We start from the raw sequence: 12,236 nt of genomic DNA, 5'->3' as shown, positions 1-12,236 counted from the left end.
AGTAAGGACAAACAAGTCCTTTCAACAAAACCTGCGAGGAAACGAAGGTTAGTGCCAAACACAAGCAAGTCACACAAGTCACATAAGTCACACAAGTCACACAATTCCCTTAGGCTCGGCTTGCATGGAGTTTAGATCATGTGAGGTACCCTTCCCCAAAGGCATTTCTAAGGATAGAGATGATATCAGCAACGGGTTCTACCGAGTTACCCAGAATTGTCAGCCCTCCTAAAGCACCCTCAAACATGATACATACATACCATGCAATGATACTTTGAGAAAGAACCTATCTGAGATGTAGTATCGGGTAGCGACTATGCTCTCAACATACATCAAGAGTAGTCCCCCCACTACGTTCCTAAAAGTTAAGATGGGTTAAAGGTAACTAAAGGTCCTTAAGCTCCGACTCACCCACGGACATCCGCACGAACCTCCCTCATACAAGAGAAGCATGCAAACACCCATAGAGGCCTAACTTAAGCGTGAACTCTCATATTGACCAATCCTCCACATACATGAAGGAGGTCGCCATGACTATGCCACTTCATATCTTAGATGTACTTGAATCCGGGTGTAAGATTCGTCCATCAGTTAATTCCCAAAATGCCCCTGAAAAATAAAACAAACAAAGCAAACAATAGAAAACATTTAAGTGAATCCTAAACTTTTAAGGTAACCCCTCTTTTTACTCGAAATCCCCAGCAGAGTCGCCAGTTCTGTAACTCGGTGAACTGACTTTAAAGAAAATGTCGCGGTTGTTGCACCCTAATTTTTGACCTCTGAGATCCCATCATTTTCTAAGTGTTATGATCATTATTGTTATACCCCAAAATTTGCCTGCGTTTTTTTTCTAAAAGAGAAGTCAACAGACTTCTGTCTAAAAATTTGGAGTTTTATACAATCTTGGATTTTTATTTCATAAATATCCTGATTTTATAAATACTCAATTTTTAGAATTTTTATACAGTATTTTGGTTCGCTGTTAAATTTATTCTTACATAAACGCCAAATACTGTTTATCACTTCATACACTGATTATTTGAGATTTATTTTCAGATAAATAATGCTGACGCAGTTGGTACAGAATTAAAATTTGCAGGCGCAGAGTCCGGGTTTCAGATTATACTGGTAACAATTAAATTATTATTGGTTTTATTTCCCACTAATTTTTATTTTTATACTATATTATTTTTTCAAAATCTCTTTCTTTCTTTTCAAATATCTTCCTTTCTTTTCAAATCTCTTTTTTTTTTTCAAATCAAATCCTAGCTTTATTCTATACCCCTTTTCTTTTCAAAACCTACCATACTTTTTTTCAAATCCTACTACTATTCAAACGGTACCACTTCACTCCCAACGTCTCTATCTCTCTCTTTTCACTCTATAAATACTCCTCATTTTTTCCATAAATTCTCACATCAAATTTCACTCATCTCCCAAATTTCTATCACACTATCTCATAATTATTTTCTCTTCTTCCCCGGCAAAAATGGCGAAGTGGATGGATACGTGTTTTCTTATGGTCATCACCGTCGTGGTGGTGATCATGTCCTTTTTCTGACTGCACAGTCCTGAAAAATGCGGACCTGCATTGCTTACACTCCCGATCATCTATATGTTGTTATTTATAGCATGGGTTTTTAATCGTCATTTTTAAAGTTTGTCGTATCTTTCGCTTTCAAATAATGTACCGTTTATTTTATTTGTCGTACCGTTCATGATATTATGTAATATTTGTACTGTCAGTATTAAATATTGTATTATCTGTTGTACCGTCGTTTAATTATTGAAGATGATATTATGCGTGTTTATTGCTAGTTAAATTTTTATTTCTATGCATTAAATCCTTTTCAATGTTATTATCGATAATTTCATCCGCGTACAGTATATATTTTTATGTTTTTTTGTTTTTCTAACAAACCATGTAAATAATTTTTCACCATTAACACAACAAAAAAGAAAAAAATTAACTTTAACTGTTGAATTTTCACTTTAACTGTTACGTTAATACCCGGACAACCAGTTACCAGTCAAACCCGCTATCAGCGCAATTCTCCGTGTTTGTACCATCAGTCAAATCAATATTTAGCACTTCAAATTTCCAAGATTTTTGTTCTAGAAGTCTTCTGATAATCACGTGATCAACAGAGACTCAACACTGCATAAAAATCAGGTATGCCTAACTGTCTCCTACACAAACAGTCGCTAACTAGGGTTTTTGTTTCTTTTTCAGGAGAATGAGTTTTTGAGACCTCAAATGGATTTCATGGATCTCCATATATCTCAAAGTACCACCAGGAAAATTTTCAAACTTCGATTCGCTCGGATGCACAGTCAACAGCTCAAACAGTCAACAGACGACCAGTTTGACCAAAAAAGTCAACAGACAGTCAAAAATGCAATTTTTTGTCAACATCCATATTCTGTCAAAAGATTCATCATGTGATCAATGGTTGATCAAAATTCATCAAGAAAAGTTCAGAAATCAACAAAACTCAAAATTGCAAAATTAGAGTTTTTTACCTAAAAGTCAACTGAACTTTGACCAACCATAACTCTCTCATAATTTATCAGAAAAATTCCAACCAAAGCTCTTTCTCAAGGAAATTCAATTCTCTACAACTTTGATGTTGGGACCAAGGTCAAGAAATGCTTCCGCCTAAGAGATATAAGCCAAAACATTACAGGTCATTTTGAAAGTCAACAAAAAGCAGTTTTTTGTCAAAGCCCATATTATCAAGATAACTTCTCCAAATGCAAAAACCCTTCCAAAGTGGCTTGTAGAGGACATCTTGGGCTTTCCAAAAAGTACAAGAACACTTTCATAGGATCAAAATTGAGGGAGATATGCCTTGATGAAGTTGACCTTTTTTGGAAGAATGCATGAAACAAGTAATGACCAAAATTTGATTCAAAAAGGCCAATTCTTTTGTGATTCAATCTTGATTCTCATATGTTTAAAGATATTCACAACATATCCATGATTCATGACATTTTTATTTCATTTTAATTAAATTTTATTCATTTAAAGTTTAATTAAAGTGAGATAATTCAAAGATATTATCAAAGATGCTTATGGTTGCCAATCAAGACCAATTCAAGATGCTTAAAGATATTATTGCAAGATTGAAGAGAGTAACACTTGAGTGTTTTAACCATGGTTAAAGAAATGCACTCATTGAAAGAATATTCCATTCTTTTTCCACAAAATTAATCATGACAATTCCAACTTGCAAGGCTTCCATATCAAATCATTTGCCTATAAATAGAACTTCATTTTCTTCATTCAAGGGGAGGAAAAAAAGGGGGAGGAACACAAAGAACAACAACAATCACCACAAAGTCATAGCTTAAGTTTATATTTTTTCAAAAGTTTCAAGAAATTTGTAAAAATCAAGGCTCATTCAAATAGCCACTTTCAATCAATTTCAATCACTCTATTCCAATCTTGGGACATCATAGAGTAAGTACAATGTAATTTTTAATATGTAGTAGTGTTAGGAGTTCATGAATTAAAAACTCCATATTTATGTATATTTTCAATTTCTCAAAAAAAAATGTTTTAATTTTAGTTTTAAGTTGATAAAATATTTATTTAATTTTTAACATAAAAATATTTTATTTCTTTTCATAATTAATTTATTTTGCTTAATTAATTAGTAATTATGTAAATATTCCTTTTTTTAATTATTTTCAACCAATCAAAAAACTCCAAAAATAGTTTCCTTTTAGATTTAGGTTTATATTTTTATAATCTAATTTTTAACATAAAAAAGAATATTTTTCTTGTTAAGTTTAATTATTTGTATAATTATTTGTTTAATTAGCTTGTTAATTAACTTAAAATCAATTCCAAAAAAATCACAAAAAAATGAATTAAGTTTAATTTGCTTTATATTTATTTTTTGTATATTATTTGATATTATTTCTTATCTTTTTCTTTGTCCCGAATTGGAATAAAAGATCAAATATGGCAGAGATTGTATGCAGTTGATTTAAGACTTTTGAAAATTTATCGTGTAGTCGCTATGATTCTATCAAGCTTCTGATAAATTTTCATTAACTTTAAATCCGAGATCATCATTCACTCACCATCGATCTTCACTAACATCGTGGATATACTTGACTAGCTTCAAGATGATTCACGTGCTAACATACTAACAATTAACTTTAAATTCCGCATTTTATTATATTGTTCTTTATATTTCTTGCTTTATACTTTATTTTATCATTCATCATATTTATATTTATGTTATTTTCTCTTTGTCCATTTGGACATATTATTTATGTTTCTGTTATTTTTTCTTTGTCCATTTGGACATATTATTTATTGTTTCTGTCATTTTTTCTTTGTCCATTTGGACATATTATTTATTGTTTCTGTCATTTTTTCTTTGTCCATTTGGACATATTATTTATATTTCTGCTATTTTTTCTTTGTCCATTTGGACATATTATATATATTTCTGCTATTTTTCTTTGTCCATTTGGACATATTATTTATATTTCTGCTATTTTTTCTTTGTCCATTTGGACATATTATTTATATTTATGCTATTTTTTCTTTGTCCATTTGGACATATTATTTATATTTCTGCTATTTTATCTTTGTCCGTTTGGACATATTATTTATATTTCTGCTATTTTTTCTTTGTCCATTTGGACATATTATTTATGTTTCCGCTATTTTCTCTTTGTCCATTTGACATATTATTTATGTTTCCGCTATTTTCTTTTTGTCCGTTTGGACATAATATTTATGTTTCCGTTATTTTCTCTTTGTCCATTTGGACATATTATTTATGCTTCCGCTATTTTTTCTTTGTCCATTTGGACGCATTGTTTATGTTTCCGTCATCTTCCTTTTGTCCACTTGGACCATATTTTTACCTTTGAGCTAAAACATTAATAATCAAGATAAAACATAAAAAAAAGCACTTTGCACACTTGCACCTCTATGGTTTTCCCTCTTATTACTTTTTTTTAATTATACCATCATTTAAGAAAAGTATTAAATGCATAGGAAAGATTTTATAAATTGAGAGTAGATAACTCCTAATTGCTTGCTCAAACACTTTCATTTTCAAACAACGTATTTTCAAAACTTCTCATCTATTTTCAAAACTTTCATCTGGTATTTGAAGGGCATTATTCCCGGTGAAACTCTTCAGAGACCTATGTGACTTATTGTCCATCTTCACTTCTTCTATTTTCAAATCAATAAAGCATTTAAAAAGTGAGCTAAGAAATTAAGAGCCCATGGATAACCATGGATACAAAGGATGCTTAAAACCTTCCCTTTGTATAACCAACCCCCCGAACCCAAAATCTGTCAAAAGGTCTTTCCTGTTCTTTTATGCCTTTCATAATATATTTGGATAAAATAAAAGTCGGTGGCGACTCTTGCAAAAAAAATAAAAAAAATCAAAATAAAAGAGAGAGCAAGGAGTCAGTTCGCAAAAACCGAGTTACAGCGGTTAAGCAAGAGTCGCCACCGACTTTTATTTTATCCAAACAAGTTAGAAAGGCTAAAATAAACAGGAAAAACCTTTTTAAAAGAATAGGGTTCGGGGGGTAATTATGCAAAGGGAAGGTGTAAAGCACCCTTTGCATCCATGGTTTTCCATGGGCTCTTAATTGCTTTGCTCTTTTGTTTTCAGAAATGTAGAAGAAGAAAAGTGGACTTTAGCTCGTAAATGAGCGTAGCCATTTTTGAAGAATTATGAGAAAGAATATAGAAAAGTTTAGAGCAAGGCAAAGCAATTAGGGGCAATTACCTTAAACTTAGATGATAAGTTTCTTTTAGCCTTTCAGGATGAAAGGGTCTATCCTTGCCATAAGAGGGCAGGAAGCCTTTCGTTTGGAGGTTGAAGGGTCATCGCATTTATCATTCGCCACAAGACTGACCCATGCCATAGAGAGGCAGGTAGTCTAAAGGGAAGGATCAGAATAGCCTTTTCGTAGGCAACCAGACGTCAGCCTTTTTCGTAGGCAACTTCCAAGGGTCGAGGTCATATGTGTATCGAAGGCAGCATCATTAGGGACTTGTGACCTTTATTTTTATCGAGGCAACATGGCTGAGGCATCCTCGTATTCGAGGGACTGGCTATTCTGCAGAGAAACACAAGACAACAAGAAACAGGCAACAGGCAACAGGCAACAGAGAGGATACCCAAAAGTGTGCGTCTGTGCGCCAATCACGTGATTTTGTTCAGTTATGTTATCTTGTAAATTAGTGATTCTATGTTAATTACCATCTTGCACCCCCTAAGATTACTAACCACACAATAATATAGACAATAATAATGGGGAAGGGAAATTGTAACCAGCGGAGAAGAGGGGAATTGAAACCAGCGGGATATAATTAAAACAAAAGGTTTAACACAAGTAATAATTGAAGACAAGGTTTAGGGTTACCAATGTTCGTAGCTTTGACAATTTGACAAACCCTGAAAAGATAGAAAAATGGCAAGCAAATAATAGAGTGAGTGTATTATCAGTTCAGGGTCAATTAGGATTAACCCTAATTTAATAAATAAAAGTAACATTAAATAAATAAATTAAAAAAGGGCAGAAAAGAATACTTAGCTTTTAATTTGATCTGATATGGTTGGCGGTCGGTGGAAGCCTCGGGGTTAACCCTGAAAAATAGCAAGGCAAAGGCAGAAAAGGATGTGAGCGTAGGCGGAGTTCATTATATTTGAAGGTAAACCCTAGAATAAATAAAGATAAAAACATTCAAACAAGGATTAGATCGGGACTTAGCTTCGGGGCGTGGCGCGTAGTCGGAAAGAACCCTGTTGCTAACCCTGAAAAACTGCGCAAAGAAAAAGGGCAAAATTCTCAGTGTAGGAAGGATCCTTGTAAACCCTTGATTAGGGCGCAAATTAACTACAGTTAATAGAACAAATAAAACTAAACTAATTAAAGCGGAAAAAGATAAAATTTTGATTAAATAGCCTGACCCTAATATACACATTTTTTAATCAATTAATAAAAGTATTGAAAATTAATCAAACAATTAAATAATTAATCTAAACATTTAATTATTTAAATCAATTAAAATAAATATTTTTAAATTTAATGTTTTTGAGAAAAGAAGAAATTTATAACTAAATTTGTTAAAATAGAATAATAAAAAAAAAGGTTTTGAAAGAATAAAAATAAACAAATAGATAAAAAACTATGTTATAAAAATAAAATAAAAACATAGAAACACTCAGCTTGTGATTCGGTGTGGCGAGGCTGTGTAGATCTATGATGTACCCACGCGTTAGGAGATGTTGGATCTGCAATATAAGAGATCCTGGGGAGGGTGGTTGCTGGTGCACCATGCGCGTGTACTCCTTCGTCACGCTGGATCTGCAAGTGTTGTTAAAGAAATAAAATAAACGCCAAGGGGAGGGATCGAACCCTGGTCCCTTGGGTTATAACACTCGCTCTTTGGCCAAACAGGCTGAAACATCTTGATGTTATATTATCACGCCCAATTGATAATATTTTAAACGAATTAAACAGAAAAATTTTAAAAAAAAAGCACGCTCGCGCCCAGGGGATCTTCATCTTCCCCATCAATTTTCTGGAAAAAACCAGAACTTCTACCTACAGTTTTTTCATCACTATAGTCCTGCACCAACCCAAATCATAAACCAATCTCTTACATTCCCTTAATTATTTGGCTTTAAATTGCATTTTAGATAAATAAAAAATTCACTAAAATGAAATAAAAACAAAATATTCATGGGATTGGGCTTGAACACTCTTGACAATATTAGAACCAAATTTGGATTATAAAATAATGGGCCCATTCAAAAAAGGTGTGATTTTTGGTCATTATTTATTTCATGTGTCTCTTCAAAAAATTGCCAACTTCATAAATGCCGTCTCCCTCAACATTTATCATATGAAGGTGTCTTGACTTTGAGTTTGAATAGGAGAAATAGTATGGGCAAATTTTGGGGTATGACATATGGCATTATGTTTCCTGCAGCTGATAAGGGAAAAGAATGCAAATTAGTAGGCTACACCGACTCGAGTTGGTGTAGTGATGTTGAGGATCAAAAATCCACAGCTGGTTATGTGTTTATGCTAGGTGGTGCAACAGTTGGTTGGAGTTCGAGAAAGGAACCAGTAGTGGCACTATCATCGTGCGAAGCAGAATACATAGCTGCTTCTCTTTGTGCGATGTCAAGCAACATGGATGGTGAACTTGGTCGAAGAGATAACAAGGAAAGATCATGGAGCAATTACCATAAAGATCGACAGCATGTCAGCTATCAATCTGGCGAAGAACCCGACAGCACATGGTCGAAGCAAGCACATCAAAATGAGGTTCCACTATCTTCGAGAGTAGGTAGCTAAAGGGGAGATGAATTTGGAACACTGCAGAACTGAGAATCAGATTGCAGATATCATGACGAAGGGAGTGTTGGTCGAAATATTCAGAAGACTAAGAGCTATGATGAATGTAGATAGCTTAGATACAATGAATTAGGTGGTGTGTTAATTTGTAATTCCTTGTGTCGAAGCAGGTTGTTGCTCGAACACAAGGTGTGTCGAAGTGTGTAACAGTTTGTTACATATAGATTTGTTTTAGATCTAGATATATTTGATTTAGATTTAAAATAGATTAGATTTTGATTTAGTTCCAAAATAGATATTTTGGACTTTTATAGTTTTGGGCTTTGACTTAGGGAGAAAGCTAACCTAAATCTATAAATAGGGAGTAACCCTCATTATTTTGTAATCAAGTCATTAACTTGTATTCACAGAAGTTACAGTTGCAAGTGAATGACATAATTTCCATAGTTTGTGGGCAGAGAGAAACTCTGCAGAAAATATGTTCTTCTTCTCTTTTAATTTCCGCAAACCCTAATCCTACTTTTGTTCTTATTTTCTTCATTGTCATCTTTAACGATAAGAAATTACTCAAAGGTTTGAGAGTCTAATTCTAACAAGTGGAAGATTGACCGAAGTTGAATCATAATTAAAAGGATTCAAACACCACAGATCTGAGATCTTGACTCCGTAGGTCCTCGATTTCTTCATATGAGACTATTTTAGATTTTGGATCTGCTAAGCAGACTTGACCTTGTGAAAATCATAGGAATCAGAAGTCATTTCCCACAGATGGTGCCACTATTCTGTGGTGGAACCAGAAATAGATGAGATTACGGAAGCTACAATGATTCATGGGAGTAACATCTCGATCCGAAGGTTGTGATCGTGACGTATCGTGAATCAAATGAGTTGTTCTTGAATCGGCGTTGCTAACTTCTGGTGCGATGAACTTAGGGGTTGCTTGCAGGGTTAGCACTCCAATGTCCAAGTTATTTAGGATTCAAGATAATCGTGTGAAAGTGGAGATAGAAATAATGCACTTGAAAATCTTTTATGAAAGTATTTATACTTTGAACTCAATAGAGCGGATTATATAAGTGGATCTTGTCTTGCACAAAGCATTAATATTATAAAATATGAGCTTAAAAGTAGTGCACTGTCAGTATAAAACTCTTTACACAGTCAGTGCATCACAACCCTTGAAAATAAATACTTTAAATGTTATTTAAAGAAAAAGTCAAACAATTATAAAAGTTAACGGTTTGGATTTCACTGACAGTGTAAAACTGCTTTACACTGTCAGTGTATTTCTATTAAATCCATAAAACATTATAGAATAATAAATTTAGAATAATATACAAGTATATGAAAAATTAAAATTACAGAATAAATAAAATATTAAAAATAAATAGATAAATTAAACCAATAAATAGTTTTAAAATAAATTAATTATCAACCAATAATAAATTGATGTAGTATTAATAAAATTAAATAAATATTAAAGTATGTAAATGCAGTTTGATTTAGACCAGTTTTAAAAAATTAATCTAAAATTCGATTCAATATGAATAGTTTTTATAAAAGAGAATTCAAATAGATTCAAAATTATTAGTTTCTTTTTGTAATTTTTCTGTATTTTAAAATTAATTTGCAGTGTTTACTTGGATTTCACCACTCTAATCTATATCATAAGAAAAAGCTGTTTATATAATTATGTGTTTTTAAATTCTAGCTCCACTTATAAAAGTTGATATTTGGATGTCATCATTAGAATTTGAACTTATGTAATCGCGGTTGTATTAGAATTTAAATTTATGTATTTGTGATTGTATGTGAGTTTCTAGTAGTCATTCAACTTTATATGTATCATGTGTTTTTATTGAGTAAGAGGGGTTTTTTTTTTTTTTTTCAATTAACTTTTGAACCCTCGGCAACAAATAGAGTAAAATGGTAAAAACAAAAATTCTACCATTTTATTTTATTTTTAAAATAATTCTATAATTTTATTAGAAAAAAGAATAAGAATACAAATTGTGAAAGTTTGTGTAATACAAATTGAAAATCAATGTATTATAACATATCAAACTGCAGCAACAACTAGAATCTTCCTTTTTAGTGGAGAAAGTTTCGTTGATTATAAACAAATTTTAATAAAATAATCAATAAATAAATAAATGTATGAAATTACTAAATCTAAAACATATCCGTGACTAGTTTAAAAAAAATATGTTTATTTTGTATCTTTAACTTTATATAAAAATCTCAAACATAACTATATTTGAATTTGGGCATCCTAACTCCTAAGATAATAAAAATTGGAATTATTTAATATAAATATATCAAACACCAAGAACAATGTACGATTTTCTGATATTTTAACTACTGTTTTTTCTTCTTCTTAATTTCCGAAGAAAAAACAAATAGCCTTTCTCTTTTCCTATACTTGTTTTCAGCATTGAGTATGGAAATAGATGGGAGGAATTTAGATTCACTTGCTTTAAGTTGGATTTTTGATAAGTTAGTAGAAATTATTGATCACATCTCTTTCAGCCGCGTATGCAAAAATTGGTATTCTATTGCAAAGTTTAACTATCAAAATCCACAAATACAAAATAATGTGTTACCCATGCTTATGATTCCCACAAGAAATAAGAGTAGGACAGAAAGAAGTTTATACGGAATTTCATCAAAAAAAGATTACAACCTCAAACTACCTGTACGTTGTAACAAGAGGCTTTGTGGTTCAAGTCATGGTTGGTTAGCCAAGGAGGATTATAGTTCTCAAGTTACGGGTATAACACTCCTCAATCCTTTTAAAGATGGGGCATCCATCACTTTACCACCCCTTTACTTCTCGAATGTGTTTAGAAGAAAAGAACGTTATGAGTATGATGTACGTAAGGTTGTTTTATCTACTAATCCTACATTTAAGCCACGCGATTTTGTAGTTGTAGCAATTTACACTATGTGGAAACATCTTGCTTTCTTAAAAGCTGGACAAAAGAATTGGACTTATATTGATGATATTCATGACGTCTTCAATGTCTTCAATGATGTTATATTCTACAAAGGCCTAGTTTATGCTGTGGGACATTCGAATAGCATTATCTCTTTTGATTTTTCTTATTTAAAAGATGGAAAGGTAATTCCTAAAGTTGTTTCTTTGAAGGAGGATGATTATGCTGATCGAGCTTATCTTGTAAAATCATTAGAAGGTGACTTATGGCTTGTAAGAAAATTTATGGGGTATCCTGGTGACGTAGATGATGAAGATAATGTTGAACCTAGTAATGGTGCGAAAAGATTTGAAGTATATAATTTGGAATTGGATCTTCAAACAGGTGAACTTATTCAAATGTTAAAAATTGATAGTTTAGGAGATAATGTCTTATTCGTGGGTGATAGTGATTCTATTGCTGTGTCAGCTTCATATTTCTCTAGTTATCTTCAAAAGGATTCAATTTATTATACAGCCGATTTTTACGGAGACACACAACCTTATCCTAATGGACCATTTGATATGAAAATCTACAATGTAAAAGAGGAAAAGTTTAGTGAACACTGTCCTTTTCATCCTTGGTTTAGACGAATGTCACCTGCAGTATGGATTATTCCACCATTTCAATGAGATTGACATCGTCAGATTGAAATATGATATTTTGTTTATTAATCCTGTTACATTACTATATTGCTCTTGGCAAAGATTTATGTGTATTGCTATTTAAGATTTTTATAATAATACTATATTTTAAATATTTTAGTTAATTTTTAGTTAATTTTTATCTTTATTTAGTGTGATTCATACATAACTTTTAAATATTAGTTTAAAATTTCAATATTATTTTATTACTAAATAGTCCTTTTGATTAACATAATTTATTTTGAATTTAAATATT

At 31.9% G+C, this 12,236-nt stretch overlaps 1 protein-coding gene across 1 annotated transcript; it reads left to right on the top strand.

The window, feature by feature from the left end:
- The first annotated feature begins 10,801 nt into the window (after nt 1–10,801).
- Nucleotides 10,802–11,968, top strand: LOC131658862 (uncharacterized). Its single transcript, XM_058928112.1, has one exon. The coding sequence runs from the start codon at nt 10,802–10,804 to the stop codon at nt 11,966–11,968; it is 1,167 nt and encodes a 388-aa protein (XP_058784095.1).
- The last annotated feature ends 268 nt before the right edge of the window (nt 11,969–12,236 follow it).

The sequence above is a fragment of the Vicia villosa genome, linkage group LG3 (assembly GCF_029867415.1).
Source record: "Vicia villosa cultivar HV-30 ecotype Madison, WI linkage group LG3, Vvil1.0, whole genome shotgun sequence".
Classification (NCBI taxonomy): Eukaryota; Viridiplantae; Streptophyta; class Magnoliopsida; order Fabales; family Fabaceae; genus Vicia; species Vicia villosa.
The sequence above is the reverse complement of the archived record's forward strand: the minus strand, read 5'-3'. Positions and strand labels throughout refer to the sequence as shown.

Bases quoted from the DNA above. Each gene is read 5' to 3' on its own strand.
- LOC131658862 (XM_058928112.1), top strand. From the start codon at position 10,802: ATGGAAATAGATGGGAGGAATTTAGATTCACTTGCTTTAAGTTGGATT.